Below are 19,094 nucleotides of genomic sequence, written 5' to 3' on the forward strand. Positions count from 1 at the left end.
ATGACAACCACTCCTCTTTTGTGACCATGGCGTGACGCTTTGGTGATGGTGGGAGGGGTGCAAATACGACCCCCCTGGGGGCTGCGATGCCCGGGGCTCCTGCTTCGCAGAGGGAGGGGTAGGCGCCCCGCTGGCCCAGGGTTCAAAGGAGCTGGGCTGGATTCCGCGAGAGGACTGGGAATAAAGGGGGCCAGGTCCCCCAGAGCCAAAGACCCTTCCTCCCCATCCCTTCCTGCAAGGGGGGGGGGCTCCGCAAGTGCTGCCTCGGGGGCGCCTTCGGGGATCCGGTGAGTCTCCTTTCTCTTCCCCCTTTGGGCGTCCTGCGTCTCCCGCCCCCTTTGGATTCCTTTCGGTCTCCGCAAATCAGGCGCCTCGACGCGTCTGCAAAGGACGAGGCTCCTCCCGGGCTCCTGAATAGAGAGGATGTGAGTTTGAAGTGCTCCGCCTTGCAAGGGTTAATCGGAACGGAGCTGCATTCCTAGAGAGGACAGGAAATAAGGGGGGAGGACGAGGTCCTCCCGAGCAAATCCCCTCCCCCCCTCCCGCCCCCCCCCCTTTCCTCTCTTCCCGGGGGAGGTTTTCGTCTCCTTGGCAGGAGCTGCGTCGGTGGCACCTTTGGGATCTTGTAAGTCTCCTCTCTCTTCCCCACAGGGCGCAGGGGGGAGAAGGGGGCAAGTCCCAGGGCGGCCAGGGAGGGGCCGGGGGGGAGATTAAATTCTTCTTCTTGGGCGATCCCTGGCAGCCGAGTAAGATGGTCTTCCACGAACACGGTTTTAACAGTGAGTCCGTAAGTGACTGTGGAGGCCAATTCGGGATCCCCACGTCCTTCCACAGTGGCGACATTGGTTTCCGGGCAGGAGCTGATCATGGTGTGGATTTGCCAAGCGCGCCTTCCTCTTAGCATGTTTCTCCCTTGTGTCCTGAGTTCGAGTTCGAGCCTTTGGTCCAGGCTGTTCCTCCACTGGGGCGCTCGCAGGCCAGTGTTTCCCAGTTGTCAGTGTTTATACTACATTTTTAAAGATTGGCTTGAGTTAGTCTTTAAACCTCTTTTGTTGACCACCAGCATTACGCTTTCCATTTTTAAGTTCTGAATAGAGTAGTTGCTTTGGAAGACGATCATCAGGCATCCGCACAACACGACCAGTCCAACGAAGCTGATGTTGAAGAATCATTGCTTCAACACTGGTGATCTTTGCTTCTTCCAGTACACTGGCATTAGTTCGCCTGTCTTCCCAAGTGATGTATAAAATATTTTGGAGACACCGTTGATGGAAACTTTTGAGAAGGTGGAGATGGGGTTTAAAAGTGGTCCATGCTCGTTTCCCTTGGCTAGCAGTAAAGCTCTGCTGGATGAAATATATAATTGCCGCTGATCTATTTTTTGGGAATCCTGCAATGTGTTTGACTTTTTACTCTGCTAACTATATGCGAGAGTTCTGCTCTGGATCAATATCCAGTAGAATTTAAATGACATAAGTGGATATTCAATGAGGAGGGGCAGACCCATGGATTGGAGAAAAAGGTGGGATAAATACCGCACAAATCAAAGGAGGGAGCCCATCCATTAGGGGCCAGTTTCGGAGCCGTCTTCCAGGGCAGTTCCACACAGAGGACCTTGCAACCACCTCATGGGATCCAGAGCGGGAAGCCCCATGGCCCCCTCCTCTCTGTGCCAAAGGCTGGAGCTTCCAGTGGGCACTGCCAGTCCCCGAGGCCACCTGAGGGACCATGCTGGATGCCAAAGAACCTCCAAGCAAATGGGACTGGGGGGGGGGGGTTAAGCTATGTGACACCTGCATCAGCATCAGCATCCCATTTTCACCCTCAGTTCCCAAGGCAGATTACAACATTAAAACACAATACTGAAAAGAACTTTAAGCCACGTACAATCACAGAATGAAGGGCAGTCCTGCTTTTCTTGCTTTCGAGAGCTGTCCTTTGGTCAGGTCAGGATCTGGCCCTCAGAACAAAGGAAAAAGGGACCCCACCCCAGTAGTCTGTCTTGAGAACAGGGGAGATTCCGAATTCTGGGAAAGGAGACAGGCGCTGGAAAGAAATGTGCCCTGGCATTTGGGGGGGGGAGGGACCCCCCACTCTTGCCTTGAGTCCAAACTACACTTGGAACAAATGTCTCACTTGTCAATTCTGACTTCATTCTTTCTCTTTTAAAAAAGAAACTCTGAGTCTGTGCTGTGATTCCTGCAAATACTTCTCCATGCTTGCCCAGGGAACCCTTTTCTCCTCCTTACTGTGTATCAATTTTATATCAGAAAAATGTATTTGCTTTTTAGGATTTGCCAAAACCTCTCATTAGGACAGGCAGAACTTGGCAGAAGACCTAGGGACTCCTTCCGATCTCCTGGAGGCTTCCTGAGAACAGAGATGGATGAGCAAGACTCAGCTGGCCCTGAAGCAGGAAGAGGCCTTGCAGCACAACATGGGAGCAGTGGGGGATTCTGGGAAAACTCCATGCAGAGGATTCTGGGTGAGGAGGACACCCTTTGCTCAGAGGTGCAGAGCCAGCAGCTCAGGCAGTTCTGCTACCAGGAGGCCAAAGGACCCCGAGAGGTTTGCAGCCGACTCAAACCAGAGCAGGTAGGAGGAAGGGGCCATGTGGGGAGAGAGGATGTCATGGACTGGGGGACACAGAGGAATGGTGGGAGGAACTGCCAAGGAAGGAGGGTTGAAGGCTCAAATAGGCTTCTAAGCAGTTCACACACCATACCAAAGAGTGGCCAGGATTCACCCCATCAGTCCCACAATGGGGCTTTCCCCCTCTCATTCCCCTGCGCACCTTGGAGATGTCTATAGGGCTTCAGGAGGGTCCTACCCACCCAGCCAGAACAGCACACAGGGAAAGAAGGAAGGGGATCCTTCCATGTGGAAAACGGGAAGGTTTGTGCACTGGATTTGAAGAATGATTTGAAGAACACTGTTAATATTTTCATTCTCCCGTTGATGGATGTGTGAGTGTTAAATCACATGTCCTATGTTTACATTCCATGCTTGGAAGCGTGAGAACGGAAGACAGTTCCTATCACTTCTATTCCCTTTGTTCTGTCTCTTGTTGTGCATGCATATTCAAATGTATGTCTTGTTTGAAGTTTGGAGGAGTGGGTGCTGCTCTCAGCTCTGGACGGGTGAGATTGGACACCCGCACTCAGGGGGACACACACCAACAAACACCAGGTTCTTAATGTCCCTCGTTAAAATACAGTGGTGCCTTTGGCTACGTTGCCATCAGGTTATGTTACCTTCCAGTTACGAACGCGGCAAACCCAGAAGTACCAGACCGGGTTACTTCCGGGTTTCTCCAGTTGCGCATGCACAGAAGTGGTCTTTCGCTGCTCGCACATGCGCAGAGCAGGCACTTCGGGTTGCAGTAGTTTCCGGTTGCAAACGGCCTCCAGAACGGATCCCGTTCGCAACCAGAGGCACCACTGTACACAATGAATAATTCCCTTAGCCCAACAAAATATGCATCCATAAAATGCACAGAAAAAGATTCCCATTAAAACAGGACATCAATTAAGAGGCAGAAGACAACAAAGTGTAACAGTTCACTTTTATTTGGTCTAAGAGGACATTCTTTTTCTGTTAGGGTCCAGTGTGCTTTGAAGATGTAGCTGTCCATTTCACAGACGAGGAGTGGGCATTGCTGGATCCTGACCAGAGAGCTCTCCATAAGGAAGTCATGGAGGAGAATCGTCAGATCTTGGCCTCTCTCGGTAAGGCTTCCTCTGGGGTCATCCTATCTGCTTTGTAATTCAAGACATCTCTCTATGTGACGAACCTCTGATATTTCGATGGGGCTCAACAGCGCCACCCACAGCACCTGGGATGCTAACACTCCCACAGCCAGCCTTGGATGGAAGACTGTTGACTGCTTTCCCTATGAATATTCTTCCCCTGGTCCTGCCTTTTCAAAGCATGAAACCAGCCAGATGGGCAGAGTATAAATAAAATAATAATAATAATAATAATAATAATAATAATAATAATAATAATACCCCCCCCCCCCAGATGGTCCCCTTTTGCTCTTGAAGGGCTGGCCTGTCTGCAGGCCCCCATAAGGGCCCCTTCACAGGGACAGAAGCAGAGGAAGGGCCTCAGGAAAGTGATTCAGGAAGTTGAAGTGGCTTCCGTCAGATGTTTTATTTCTGTTCTTCTTCTATCTGTCCTTGGCTGACTAAAGAGACGAGTGACATTGGAGATGGCTCAGATCCCATGATTGGGCCAAACAAAATCTGTCCCAGAAAATAAGCAGGCTTTGGGGGTTGTTGTTTTTTTTTAAATAATATTTATTCGGAGTTTAAAAGTTACAAAAAGAAAAAAGAACAATACAAAATACCAAAAAAAAGAATACAACTGCAACAGAAAAAAAAATACATTCACTTAAAAAAGAAAAAGAACAGATTAAACCTTTACATAACTTTCTTCCTTTACTTATTTCCTTGACCTCCTCACACCTCCCAATTTTGTATTCTTGTTCAAATCGTTATTTCAGCAAATTCTTCCAACCTTATTTTCATTTAAGTAATTTAATTTAATATATTATAATTTAACGTCCTCTCTTTCATCAATTTCATCAACTCATTTTTACTTTATATCATTTCTACCAAAACCACTTAATTTTCTTTTTCCAACATCTTTCTAACAGTCCTTAATTTTATAATATATTTGAAGATATACTTTCAATTTTTTCCAATCTTCTTCCACTGACTCTTCTCCCTGGTCCCGGATTCTGCCAGTCATCTCAGCCAATTCCATATAGTCCATCACTTTCGTCTGCCATTCTTCTCGGGTGGGTAATTCTTGTGTCTTCCAATACTTTGCGATGAGTATTCTTGCTGCTGTTGTAGCGTACATAAAAAAAGTTCTATCCTCCCTTCGCACCAATTGGCCGACCATGCCCAGGAGAAAGGCCTCTGGTTTCTTCTGGAAGGTATATTTAAATACCTTTTTCATTTCATTATAAATCATCTCCCAGAAGGCCTTAATCCTAGGGCATGTCCACCAAAGGTGAAGGAATGTGCCCTCAATCTCTTTACATTTCCAACATTTATTATCGGGCAAATGGTAAATTTTTGCCAGCTTGACTGGGGTTAGGTACCACCTGTAAATCATTTTCATTATATTCTCTCTTAAGGCATTACAAGCCGTAAACTTAATACCTGTGGTCCATAACTTTTCCCAGTCAGCCATCATAATGTTATGTCCAAAATCTTGTGCCCATTTAATCATAACAGATTTAACCGTTTCATCTTGTGTATTCCATTTCAACAGCAAGTTATACATTCTTGATAAATTCTTAGTTTTAGGATCTAACAATTCTGTTTCCAATTTTGATTTTTCCACCTGAAAACCAATTTTCTTATCCAAGTTATAAACCTCCCTTATTTGGTAGTAGTGAAGCCAGTCTCGTACTTTAGTTTTTAAACTGTCAAAGCTCTGCAGCTTTAATCTCTCTCCATCCCGTTCCAAAATTTCCCAATATTTTGGCCAGTTTGTCTCCATATTAAGTTTTTTCAGAGCCTTAGCCTCCATTGGTGACAGCCACCTTGGTGTTTTACTTTCAAGCAAATCCTTATATCTCATCCAGACATTAAACAATGCTTTCCTGACAATATGGTTTTTAAAGGCTTTGTGTGCTTTGACCTTATCATACCACAGATATGCATGCCATCCAAAAACATTATTAAAACCTTCTAAATCCAAAATGTCCGTGTTTTCAAGAAGCAGCCAATATTTCAGCCAACAAAATGCAGCTGATTCATAATAAAGTTTAAAGTCTGGCAGGGCAAATCCACCTCTTTCTTTAGCGTCAGTTAAAATCTTAAATTTTACTTGAGGTTTCTTGCCCTGCCAGACAAATCTTGAGATATCTCTCTGTCATTTCTTGAAACAGTCCATCTTGTCCAAAATTTGCAGTGTTTGAAACAAAAACAACATCCTAGGCAATACATTCATCTTTATCACAGCAATTCGGCCCAGCAGTGATAACTTCAATTTTGACCATATTTCTAAATCCTTTTTCACTTCAATCCGACATTTTTCATAATTGTCTTTAAATAAATTCACATTTTTAGCAGTCATATTGACCCCCAGGTATTTCACTTTCTTAACCAATATTAATCCTGTCTCCTTCTGAAACCTCTCTTTCTCATTCTCTGTTAAATTTTTCTCTAACACCTTAGTTTTCAACTTATTCAACTTAAATCCCGCAACTTGACCAAATTCTTGAATTAATTGCAATACTCTTTTAGTACTGGATTCTGGCTCCTGTAATGTCAAAACTAAATCATCAGCAAAAGCTTTCAATTTATACTGTTTAGCTCCGAGTTGTATGTTGTTGTTTAGTCGTTTAGTCGTGTCCGACTCTTCATGACCCCATGGACCAGAGCACGCCAGGCCCTCCTGTCTTCCACTGCCTCCCGCAGTTTGGTCAGACTCATGTTTGTAGCTTCGAAGACACTATCCAACCATCTCGTCCTCTGCCGTCCCCTTCTCCTTGTGCCCTCCATCTTTCCCAACATCAGGGTCTTTTCCAGGGAGTCTTCTCTTCTCATGAGGTGGCCAAAGTATTGGAGCCTCAGCTTCACAATCTGTCCTTCCAGTGAGCACTCAGGGCTGATTTCCTTAAGAATGGATCGGTTTGTTCTTCTTGCAGTCCATGGGACTCTCAAGAGTCTCCTCCAGCACCATAATTCAAAGGAATCAATTCTTCGGCGATCTGCCTTCTTTATGGTCCAGCTCTCGCTTCCATACATCACTACTGGGAAAACCATAGCTTTTACTATACGGACCTTTGTTGGCAAGGTGATGTCTCTACTTTTTAAGATGCTGTCTAGGTTTGTCATTGCTTTCCTCCCAAGAAGCAGGCGTCTCTTAATTTCGTGGCTGCTGTCACCATCTGCAGTGATCATGGAGCCCAAGAAAGTAAAATCTCTCACTGCCTCCATTTCTTCTCCTTCTATTTGCCAGGAGGTGATGGGACCAGTGGCCATGAACTTCGTTTTTTTGATGTTGAGCTTCAGACCATATTTTGCGCTCTCCTCTTTCACCCTCAATAAAAGCTTCTTTAATTCCTCCTCACTTTCTGCCATCAAGGTTGTGTCATCTGCATATCTGAGGTTGTTGATATTTCTTCCGGCAATCTTAATTCCGGCTTCGGATTCATCCAGCCCAGCCTTTCGCATGATGAATTCTGCATATAAGTTAAATAAGCAGGGAGACAATATACAGCCTTGTCGTACTCCTTTCCCAATTTTGAACCAATCAGTTGTTCCATATCCAGTTCTAACTGTAGCTTCTTGTCCCACATAGAGATTTCTCAGGAGACAGATGAGGTGATCAGGCACTCCCATTTCTTTAAGAGCTTGCCATAGTTTGCTGTGGTCGACACAGTCAAAGGCTTTTGCATAGTCAATGAAGCAGAAGTAGATGTCTTTCTGGAACTCTCTAGCTTTCTCCATAATCCAGCGCATGTTTGCAATTTGGTCTCTGGTTCCTCTGCCTCTTCTAAATCCAGCTTGCACTTCTGGGAGTTCTCGGTCCACATACTGCTTGAGCCTTCCTTGTAGAATTTTAAGCATAACCTTGCTAGCGTGTGAAATGAGTGAAATTGTGCGGTAGTTGGAGCATTCTTTGGCACTGCCCTTCTTTGGGATTGGGATGTAGACTGATCTTCTCCAATCCTCTGGCCACTGCTGAGTTTTCCAAACTTGCTGGCATATTGAGTGTAGCACCTTAACAGCATCATCTTTTAAAATTTTAAATAGTTCAGCTGGAATACCATCACTTCCACTGGCCTTGTTATTTGCAGTGCTTTCTAAGGCCCATTTGACTTCACTCTCCAGGATGTCTGGCTCAAGGTCAGCAACCACACTACCTGGGGTATATGAGACATCCGTTTCTTTCTGGTATAATTCCTCTGTGTATTCTTGCCACCTCTTCTTGATGTCTTCTGCTTCTGTTAGGTCCTTTCCACTTTTGTCCTTTATTATGGTAATCTTTGAACGAAATGTTCCTTTCATATCTCCAATTTTCTTGAACAGATCTCTGGTTCTTCCCATTCTGTTGTTTTCCTCTATTTCTTTGCATTGCTCATTTAAGAAGGCCTTCTTATCTCTCCTTGCTATTTTTTGGAAATCTGCATTCAATTTCCTGTATCTTTCTCTATCTCCCTCCCATTTTGCTTGCTTTCTCTCCCCCGCTATTTGTAAGGCCTCGTTGGACAGCCACTTTGCTTTCTTGCATTTCCTTTTCATTGGGATGGTTTTCGTTGCTGCCTCCTGTATAATGTTGCGAGCCTCCATCCATAGTTCTTCAGGCACTCTGTCCAGCAGATCTAAATCCTTAAACCTGTTCCTCACTTCCACTGTGTATTCATAAGGGATTTGATTTAGATTGTATCTTACCGGCCCAGTGGTTTTTCCTGCTTTCTTCAGTTTAAGCTTGAATTTTGCTATAAGAAGCTGATGATCTGAGCCACAGTCAGCTCCAGGTCTTGTTTTTGCTGACTGTATCGAGCTTCTCCATCTTTGGCTGCAGAGAATATAATCAATCTGATTTCGATGCTGCCCATCTGGTGATGTCCACGTGTAGAGTCGTCTCTTGTGTTGTTGGAAAAGTGTGTTTGTGATGACCAGCTTGTTCTCTTGACAGAACTCTATTAGCCTTTGCCCTGCTTCATTTTGCTCTCCAAGGCCAAACTTGCCAGTTGTTCCTTTTATCTCTTGGTTCCCTACTTTAGCATTCCAATCTCCTATAATGAGAAGAACATCCTTCTTTGGTGTCACTTCTATAAGGTGTTGTAAGTCTTCATAGAATTGGTCAATTTCAGTTTCTTCCGCACCAGTAGTTGGTGCATAAACTTGGATTACTGTTATGTTAAAAGGTCTGCCTTGGATTCGTATCGAGATCATTCTATCATTTTTGAGATTGCAACCCAGTACTGCTTTCGCAACTCTTTTGTTGACTATGAGGGCCACTCCATTTCTTTTGCGGGTTTCTTGCCCACAGTAGTAGATATGATGGTCATCCGAACTAAATTCGCCCATTCCCGTCCATTTTAGCTCACTGATGCCCAGGATGTCAATATTTATTCTTGCCATCTCATTTTTGACCACATCCAACTTACCCAGGTTCATGGTTCTTACATTCCAGGTTCCTATGCAATATTTTTCTTTACAGCATTGGACTTTCCTTTCGCTTCCAGGCATATCCGCAACTGAGCGTCCTTTCGGCTTTGGCCCAGCCGCTTCATCAGCTCTGGATCTACTTGTACTTGCCCTCCGCTCTTCCCCAGTAGCATGTTGGACGCCTTCCGACCTGAGGGGCTCATCTTCCAGCGTCATAACTTTTATATGCCTGTTGTCTTTGTCCATGGAGTTTTCTTGGCAGGGATACTGGAGTGGCTTGCCGGTTCCTCCTCCAGGTGGATCACGTTTGGTCAAAACTCTCCACTATGACCTGTTCATCTTGGGTGCCCTGCTCGGCATAGTTCATAGCTTCTCTGAGTTCTTCAAGCCCCTTCGCCACGGCAAGGCAGTGATCCATGAAGGGGTTGTATACCTTTAACCAATTGGTCCTTTCTAATCATATTGAGCAAAACCTCCAGGACCGATATAAAAAGCAATGGGGAGATTGGGCAGCCCTGTCGTGTTCCTTTCTCAATCTTAAACTCTTCTGTAACTACGTTATTCACAATTAGCTTAGCTTTTTGTTCTGAGTAAATTGCACCTATACCGTTTTCAAAACCTTGGCCTACCCCCATTCCCTGTAAATTTTTCTTCATAAAACTCCAAGAAATATTATCAAAGGCTTTCTCTGCGTCCACAAATATCAAAACTGCTTTGGTATTAATGTTCACTTGTAATTTTTCTAAAATGTTAATTATGTTCCTTGTGTTATCTGACAAGTGTCTCCCCGGGAGAAAGCCCGCTTGATCTTTATGGATTTCTTCTACCAATACCTTTTTTAATCTTTTAGCCATAATTTCAGCAAAAATTTTGTAATCCACATTAAGAAAATATATGGGACGGTAGTTCTTAAGCTGTGTCTTTTCCGATTCTGTTTTCGGTATAAGTGTAATGTAAGCTTCTTTCCACGACTCGGGTGCATCCCCCCCCCCAGTATTTCATTGCAAGCTTCCTTCAAAGGCTGTACTAACCATTCTTTCAAAGATCTATAATATCTTGCAGTCAAGCCATCCAGCCCTGGAGATTTGCCCAATTTCATATTCTGGATGGCTCCTTCCACCTCTTGGTCAGTTATTTTGTAACTTAGCATTAATTTATTCTCTTGAGAGATTTTTTGTAATCCATTTATTCTCAAAAATCGGTCAATGTCTATTTCTTTCTGAGTCTCCTGTGTATATAACTGTTTAAAGTACTTCTGAAAACACTTCCTAATCTCCGCAGGATTCTGTATGTTCTTTCCATCCACCACCAAATTCGTGATACTGTTGAGTTTTTGTCTGTTTTTCATTTGCCATGCCAGCAGTTTCCCACACTTATTCGCTGATTCAGATGTCTTTTGTCTCATCTGTTTGATCTTCCATTCTGTTTCCTGATTCATCGATTTCATATATTGTACTTGATATAACTTTATCTCTTTCAGGATCTCCTGTGAGTTCGGTTTCGCCCTCAGTCTCTTTTCTCCATCCTTTATTTTCTCCAATTTTTTTCCCCTTTTTTCATTTTGAGCTCTTTTCTTGATTGCATTTTGTTGTATCAGAAACCCTCTCATAACTGCTTTGCTTGCATCCCAAATCACTCTTTTTTCAGTAGTGGTGTTCATATTTGTCTCAAAATAGTCTCTCAAGTTTTTCTGGGCCTTTTTAGTGGTTTCCTCATTCCTAAACAAGGAGTCATTCATCCTCCATCTAAAGGTGCCAATTGGTGTTAATGTCATTTCCATCTTCACTGCATTGTGGTCGGAGCAAGTTTTAGGGCAAATTTCCACTTTTTTTGTCTTCGGGGCCAGTCCCCTAGTTACCCAGATTTGGTCAATTCTTGTCCATGTCATTTTGGCTTCAGAGAAGAAAGTTCCTTCTCTTCCCAAGGGGTTCTTAGTTCTCCAAATATCAACAAGATCCATATTGTCAGTCATTTCAAAGAACGTCTTTGGTAATCTACCATCTTTCGTCACCGTTTGTCATTGAGCATTATCCATATTCGTAGACACCACTCCATTCATATCTCCCATCAAAATCATGTTATAATCTAAATAGTCCAGTAGAATTTCATGCAATTTCTTAAAGAATTCCGATTTTCCCTCATTCGGTGCATAAATACCTACTATCAAAAACTTCTCTCCTTGTAGGTGAATTTCAATTGCAACAAATCTTCCTTGGTCATCTTTAAATAAAAATTTCGGTGACAGGCTTTCCTTTGCATAAAGTACAACTCCTCTTTTTTTAACTTTATCTGATGAAATAAATTCTTCTCCTAATCTTTTATTAGTCAAAATTTTCCAATGAAGCCTTGTCACATGCGTTTCTTGCAGGCAAATCAAATCCAAATTTTCTTTTTTTAATATGTGAAATACTCTCCCCCTTCTTTCCCGGGAGTTCAGTCCATTAACATTCCAACTTAATACTTGCAGTGTCATGGTGTATTTACTCTCCTTCTCCTCCAACGGCGCCCAGTAGTTTGTCTATATCGGTCGATGGCATTGGTTTCCCTTTTTTTGGTGAACTCTTGTCCAGTACGGCTGGCTCTTTTCCAAGTCCTTTCTGCAGATCTTCTCCGTGTGTTCTCAAGAACTTATCTTTTTCCTCCACTGATCTTATTTTTATCTTTCTTCCTTTAAAACTGAAAGATAGGCCTTGGGGGAATTCCCACCTGAAAATGATGTTGTTTTTTCTCAATAGGGCAACCAAATCTCCACTCTTGATTGCAGAATTGTCAAAGGGTTCTGGAAATGCAAACCCAAAATTTTATCCCTTTCTTCTTTGGATCGGAGGGTAATCAGACAGTCCCTTATTTTAATCTTTTTTCCTCCTCAGAGGCGCAGGTCCATTCTTTGTCCAGGGCAGCTGTCTACCAGCTCCATCTGGTACACAGGATGAGACACTCCCTGACCGCAGACTGTCTTGCCAGAGTGGTGCATGCTCTGGTTATCTCCCGCTTGGACTACTGCAATGCGCTCTACGTGGGGCTACCTTTGAGGGTGACCCTGAAACTGCAATTAATCCAAAATGCAGCAGCCAAACTGGTGACTGGGGGCGGCTGCTGAGACCACATAACACCGGTCCTGAAAGACCTACATTGGCTCCCAGTACGTTTCCGAGCACAACTCAAAGTGCTGGTGCTGACCTTGAAAGCCCTAAATGACCTCGGCCCAGTATACCTGAAGGAGCGTCTCCATCCCCATCGTTCGGCCCGGATACTGAAGTCCAGTGCCAAGGGCCTGCTGGTGGTTCCTTCGCTGTGATAAGCCCACCCTGTGGAACGCCCACCCATCAAATGTGAAGGAGATAAACAACTATGTGACATTTAGAAGACATCTGAAGGCAGCCCTGTTTAGGGAAGTTTTCTAATGTCTCACATTTTAATGTATTTTTAATCTTTGTTGGAAGCCACCCAGAGTGGCTGGGGTATAAAAAATAAATTATTATTATTATTATTATTATTATTATTATTATTATTATTATTCCTGAGGCTCTAATCTGTTTGCAACTTAGTTGCAGGTGGTGATGAATTGGAGATGAAGAATGAGGGAGACCACAACGAAATCCACACAGTGGAGGAGCCATATCAGGATTCAGACTGTGGAGAGAGCTTCAGTCAGAGCTCCCATTCCACTTCCCATCAAAGAAATCTCCTTGAGAAGAAACCCCATCAGTGCTTGGAATGTGGAAAGAGCTTCAGACACCGAGGCCAGCTTACTGTTCATCAACTTATTCATACAGGGGAGAAACCCTATAAATGTTTGGAATGTGGAAAGAGCTTCAATAAGAGCAGCAATCTCACTTCCCATCAAAGGATTCACACAGGAGAAAAACCCTATCAATGCTTGGAGTGTGGAAAGAGCTTCAGTCACAGCCACCAACTAAGTGTCCATCAAAATATTCATAGAGGGGAGAAGCCATATCAGTGCTTGGAATGTGATAAGAGATTCACTCAGAGCTCCCAGCTCAGGACTCATCAAAGAATTCATACAAGGGAGAAACCCTATCAGTGCTTGGAATGTGGAAAGAGCTTCCGTCAGAGATACAAGGTCACTGTCCATCAGAGAATTCATACGAGGGAAAAACCTTATCAGTGCCAAGATTGTGGGCAGAGCTTCAGAAAAAAGGACAGTTTCATTTCCCACCAAAGAATTCATACAGGGGAGAAACCCTATCATTGCCAAGAATGTGACAAGAGCTTCAGAACAAAGGAGAGTTTCACAGTCCATCAGAGAAGTCATACAGGGGAGAAACCTTATCAGTGCTGGGAGTGTGGAAAGAGCTTCGTTCAAAAAGGCCATCTTATGTCCCATCAAATAATTCATACAACAGAGAAACCCTATCAGTGCCAAGAATGTGACAAGAGCTTCAGTCGAAGAGAGAGTTTCACTTCCCATCAGAGAATTCATACTGGGGAGAAACCCTATCAGTGCTTGGAATGTGGAAAGAGATTTATTCTCAGAAGGCAGCTTACTGACCATCAGAGAATTCATACAGGGGAGAAACCCTATAAATGTTTGGAATGTGGAAAGAGCTTCATTAAGAGCAGCAATCTCACTTCCCATAGAATAATTCATACAGGAGAGAAACCATATAAGTGCTTGGAATGTGGAAAGAGCTTCAGTCGAAAGGACAGTTTCACTTCCCATCAAAGAATTCATACAGGGGAGAAACCCTATCAGTGCTTGGAATGTGGAAAGAGCTTCAGTCACAGCTACCAGCTAAGTGTCCATCAAATAATTCATACAGGGGAGAAGCCATATCAATGCTTGGAATGTGGAAAGAGATTCACCCGGAGCACCAGTCTCACAACCCATCACAGAATTCATACAGGAGAGAAACCCTATCAGTGCTTGGAATGTGGAAAGAGATTCACCCAGAGCACCAGTCTCACAACCCATCACAGAATTCATACAGGGGAGAAACCCTTTAAATGTTTGGAATGTGGAAGCAGCTTCAATACGAGCAGCAAACTCACTTCCCATCAAAGAATTCATACAAGGGAGTAACCTTATCAGTGCTTTTAGTGTGGAAAGAGCTTTACTCAAAAATGCCATTTTAGGGCCCATCAAAGAGTTAATCCATGAGAAAAACCCTATCAGTTACAAGAGTGTGGAAAGAGCTTCAGAAAAATGGATAGTGTCATGTCCCATCAGAGAATTCATACCGGGGAGAAACCCTAACAGTGGCAAGCATGTGGAAAGAGCTTCTGCCACAGGGCCCGTCTTGTTTGCCATCAAAGAACTCACAGTGGGGGCAAACCACAGTAGTGGCTGTATACAGATTTAATTGGAGGAGACTTTAGTTCATATGAGAGGGACGCGGGTGGCGCTGTGGGTAAAACCTCAGTGTCTAGGGCTTGCCGATCGCATGGTCGGCGGTTCAAATCCCCGCGGCGGGGTGCGCTCCTGTCTTTCAGTCCCACCTCCTGCCCACCTAGCAGTTCGAAAGCACTCTTAAGTGCAAGTAGATAAATAGGTATCGCTTTCTAGTGGGAAGGTGTGCTGCGCTGGTGCCAGCTCGCCAGAGCAGTTTCATCACGCTGGCCACGTGACCCAGAAGTGCCTCCGGATAGCGCTGGCCCCCAGCCTCTTAAGTGAGATGGGCACACAACCCTAGAGTCAGACACGACTGGCCCGTACGGGCAGGGGTACCTTTATCTTTTACCTTAGTTCATATGAGGTGAGGATTGCAGCTGGGTTCTTTGCCCCATCTGGTGCCCCATAGTAATTCCTACCACGTACCCAGAGCTGTGACTTTCAAGTCCTTGGCCAAGGTGTTGAATTCCTTCTTCATGTCATGCCTGGGGAGAGGGATAAGAGGGATTGGGCGACACTGATGAGTTTGCTGTCCATGCTGAACTTTCCTAGGAAGGACTTGGTGTAAAAATTGTGATAGTTGATTGAATATTAGATATTATAGATTTTGATTTTGGTCAAAGTGTCCTAGTATTAATTGCATCCAGCCTTTTAGATAGGATGCGTTAGGCTTGATTTTTGTATGCCTGCATTTTGTAACCCTCATTCCACCCTCCTGTAAAGTTGTCCTGTGTAACTTTCCTACCGCTTCCAGCCTTTTCAGACCCTAGAAGGGCAGATGATGTCTTTGACATGTTTTGGGAACAGGAAAGTAAGACAGGGGGTAGGACCATCAACAGCCCCACTGTGGGCCTGGTTGCCAAGGGAACGGTGCAAAATATGAGACCAAAATGACCTGGGAACTCTGGGACACCCCAAGGTAATTTCAGAGAAGTCGATATCCGCATTGAGCCATGCGTCTCATGATCTGAGACCTTTCTTGATGCAAGTGGAAGAGTGTTGTGGCATTTTATGAGTCTTTGTGTGCTGTGTATACAGTGGTGCCTCGCAAAACGAAATTAATCCGTTCCGCGAGTCTCTTCGTCTTGCGGTTTTTTCGTCTTGCGAAGCACGGCTATTAGCGGCTATTAGCGGCTTAGCGGCTTTAAGAAAAAGGAAACAAACTCGCAAGAACTCGCAAGACGTTTCGTCTTGCGAAGCAAGCCCATAGGGAAATTCATCTTGCGGAACGACTCAAAAAACGGAAAAATCTTTCGTCTTGCGCGTTTTTCGTCTTGCGAGGCGTTCGTCTTGCGAGGTACCACTGTATAAGCTTCCTTCTAATGTGCCTCCTGGCAGCCTTTTCAAACCAGCCCTTCTGCTGAACAACTGGATATCAAGGCTGTCCGATTGCAATAGTTTGAATAAACTGGGTCCCTGCAGCACTCTGAGTTTGGTCTCATTCCCTTGGTTCCGTGTTTTTATTTCAGATGTTCCCTTACATGTGTAACAAACTGCTGGCGTAGAAGCAAATCCTTACCACACAAGCAGGTAACGTACTTTATTATTTCGATAGCTATTAAATTTGTGCAGTGCCCTTGATCTGAAGATGCTAGGGTGGTTCACATCATGCGTAGAGAGGTTCACAGTGCTTCCTCTTCCAGTGCTTCCAAGCTGCAAATTGGTGGGGCTCCTTCTTTTCGCCTGCTCTGGAGGGTGGGATCCGAACCAACGGCTTCAAGATAACAGGAATGGAGATTCTGATTAAAATTCAGAAAGATCTCTTTGACAGTAAGAACAGTTCAACAGTGGAAGAGACTCCATCAGAAGGTGGTGGCCTCTTCTTCCTAGGAGGTTTTTAAGCAGAAGTTGGATGGCCAGCTCTCATGGAGTTGAGATTCCTGCACTGCAGGGGGTTGGACTAGATGTCCTTTGAGGTGCCCATCTTATATTTGTGCATCTGCCTCTTCCTGCCCAAGTGCAGAACTTTACATATGTCCCTGTTGAAATTCCTTTTGTTAGCTTGTGCCCAGGTCTCCAACCTGTTAAGCTCATTCTGAATTCCGATTCTGTCTTCTGTGACATTAGCTACCCCTCCCAGTTTGGTGTCATTGCAATTCTGATGAGCATCCCCTCAACTCTTCTGTCCAAGTTGTCTAATAAAGGCATTGAACAACAGCAACAGGCCCAGGACAGAACCCAGCACAGTGAGAAATATGCATTGGCCATCTTTAGTGCAGTTGTTTTGCAGCCTGTATTGTGGTATTTACACTCCTGGTTCTGCGGAGGCCCATCCCCTCAACCTCCCAAATAGGAGACAGCCAGCATCTTCAAAACTGACAAATTAAGCTCTGTGCCTCCAAGCTGCAAATTGGTGGGGCTCCTTGTTTTCTCCTGCTCTGGAAGGTGGGATCCAAACCAGTGGGTTAAAAGATAACAGGAATGGAGATTCTGATTAAAGTTCAGGAAAAGCGTTCTGACTGCATGACGTGTTGAACTGTGGATCAGTCTCCCTCCAAAGGAGCTTTTTAAGCAGAGGCTGGATGCACCTCTGTCAGTGAGTTTAGATTCATGCATTGAGGGGGTTGGACTAGATGTCCTTTGAGGTGCCTTCCTCCTCTCCCCTTCTCTTCTCTTCTCTTTCTGACTGCCACAGCCATCCTCTGCATCTCCAAGAAGGTGGGGTGTTCCTCTGTGAGTCAGAAGAAGCAAGGTTACATAGTGACATCTACAGGATACCAGAGAAATAAAGTTTCTACACAGGGATACAAAGGGTTATACACAAATTTATCTAGAGGTTCTACAAGCCACAAGAAGAGTTACTTTTTTTGGAAAGTAGCAAACATAACAACAACAACAACAACAACAATTTATTATTTATACCCCGCCCATCTGGCTGAGTTTCCCCAGCCACTCTGGGCGGCTCCCAATCAAGTGTTAAAAACAGTACAGCATTACATATTAAAAACTTCCCTGAACAGGGCTGTCTTCAGATGTCTTCTAAATGTCAGGTAGTTTATCTCTTTGACATCTGATGGGAGGGCGTTCCACAGGGCGGGCGCCACTACCTGTCTGGTTCCCTGTAGCCTCACTTCGCGCAAGGAGATGCTCCTTCAGGTATACTGGACCGAGGCTGTTTAGGGCTTTCAAGGTCAGCACCAACACTTTTTTTTTTAAATGATATTTTATTAAATTTTAACAATAAAGAAGTTATAAGACAATAAATAGAAAAAACACAAGAAAAATACAAAAACACAAAAATACAAAGATACAAAAGTACATAAATACAGACATTTAACATAGAAAAAAAGAAAAAGAAAAATCCCTCTTTTTAAATTTCTCATCTTTGATTAACTTATTTTCCTGACTTCCTCACGCCTCCCTTTTTTGTATTCCATTTAAAGATTGGTTCAGCAAATTCATATCCTGTTAGTTTATGCTGAATTATTTTCATCTAATATCAATCCATTCTTACATATTCTTATTTTACCTTATTACTAGAACCCCTTCATTTCATTTCAATGTCATCAACATTCAAAAATTTTACATTGTTTCTGTAAGTAGATTTTAAATTTCCTCCAATCTTCTTCCACCAACTCTTCTCCCTGGTCTCGGATTCTGCTGGTCATTTCCGCCATTTCCATGTAGTCCATTACTTGCATCTGCCATCCTTCCAGGGTGGGTAGGTCTTGTGTCTTCCAATGCTTTGCGATGAGTATTCTTGCTGCTGCTGTAGCGTACATAAAGAAAGTTCTATCCTTCTTTGGCACCAGTTGGCCGACCATGCCCAGGAGGAAGGCCTCTGGTTTCTTCAGGAAAGTATATTTAAATACCTTTTTCACAGCACCAACACTTTGAATTGTGCTTGGAAACGTACTGGGAGCCAATGCAGATCTCTCAGAACCAGTGTTATGTGGTCCTGGCGGCCGCTCCCAGTCACCAGTCTAGCTGCCACATTCTGGATTAATTGCAGTTTCCGGGTCACCTTCAAAGGTAATCCCACGTAGAGCGCATTGTAGTAGTCCAAGTGTGAGATAACCAGAGCATGCACCACTCTGGCAAGACCGTCTGCGGGCAGGGAGGGTCTCATCCTGCGTACCAGATGGAGCTGGCAGACAGCTGCCCTGGACACAGAATTGACCTGCGCCTCCATGGACAGCTGTGAATCCAGAATGACTCCCAGGCTGCGCACCTGGTCCTTCAGGGGCACAGTTACCCCATTCAGGACCAGGGAGTCCCCCACACCCGCCCGCCCCCCGTCCCCCCAAAACAGTACTTCTGTCTTGTCAGGATTCAACCTCCATCTGTTAGCCGCCATCCATCCTCCAACCGCCTCCAGGCACTCAGACACTAAAAGCAAAAGGCTTCATTAGGAAGGAAACCTAAGAGAGAAAGGCTGAATGAAATGGGGGGGGGGGAGCCTCCCTCGACCTCCGAGTAAAGGTCGCATTGCCTGATTTCTCTCTTGAGGGTCCCAATCCTTTCAAGGTGCAGTTTACGCCAAAGTCAAGCCGGGCTGGTGTCTGGAGAGCTTCTTGCAGAGCCCCTCCTCCTCCTCCGGGCCTTTCGTGCTCCTCCCGTTTCTGTTTCCAGGGGAAGGAAGAGCTCAGAAGCCGGTC

The 19,094-nt window shown here is 44.6% G+C and overlaps 1 protein-coding gene across 1 annotated transcript; it reads left to right on the forward strand.

Moving 5' to 3' along the window:
• Positions 1-7: 7 nt before the first annotated feature.
• Positions 8-15,937, forward strand: LOC307221140 (uncharacterized protein). Its single transcript, XM_079985439.1, has 4 exons — positions 8-287; positions 2,292-2,595; positions 3,602-3,728; positions 12,692-15,937. Exons 1-4 carry the CDS (start codon positions 46-48, stop codon positions 14,185-14,187), a joined length of 2,169 nt encoding a protein of 722 aa, XP_079841565.1. The 5' UTR covers positions 8-45; the 3' UTR covers positions 14,188-15,937.
• The last annotated feature ends 3,157 nt before the right edge of the window (positions 15,938-19,094 follow it).

Source organism: Podarcis cretensis (assembly GCF_951804945.1).
Source record: "Podarcis cretensis genome assembly, chromosome: 8".
Classification (NCBI taxonomy): domain Eukaryota; kingdom Metazoa; phylum Chordata; class Lepidosauria; order Squamata; family Lacertidae; genus Podarcis; species Podarcis cretensis.

What these genes read in the sequence shown, in the direction of transcription:
- LOC307221140 (XM_079985439.1), top strand. Translation starts at nt 46, where the DNA reads ATGGTGGGAGGGGTGCAAATACGACCCCCCTGGGGGCTGCGATGCCCG. An exon ending in GGGGCGCCTTCGGGGATCCG is followed by an intron (nt 288 to 2,291) that starts GTGAGTCTCCTT and finishes TTTGCTTTTTAG; the next exon opens with GATTTGCCAAAACCTCTCAT. An exon ending in TCAGATCTTGGCCTCTCTCG is followed by an intron (nt 3,729 to 12,691) that starts GTAAGGCTTCCT and finishes TTTGCAACTTAG; the next exon opens with TTGCAGGTGGTGATGAATTG.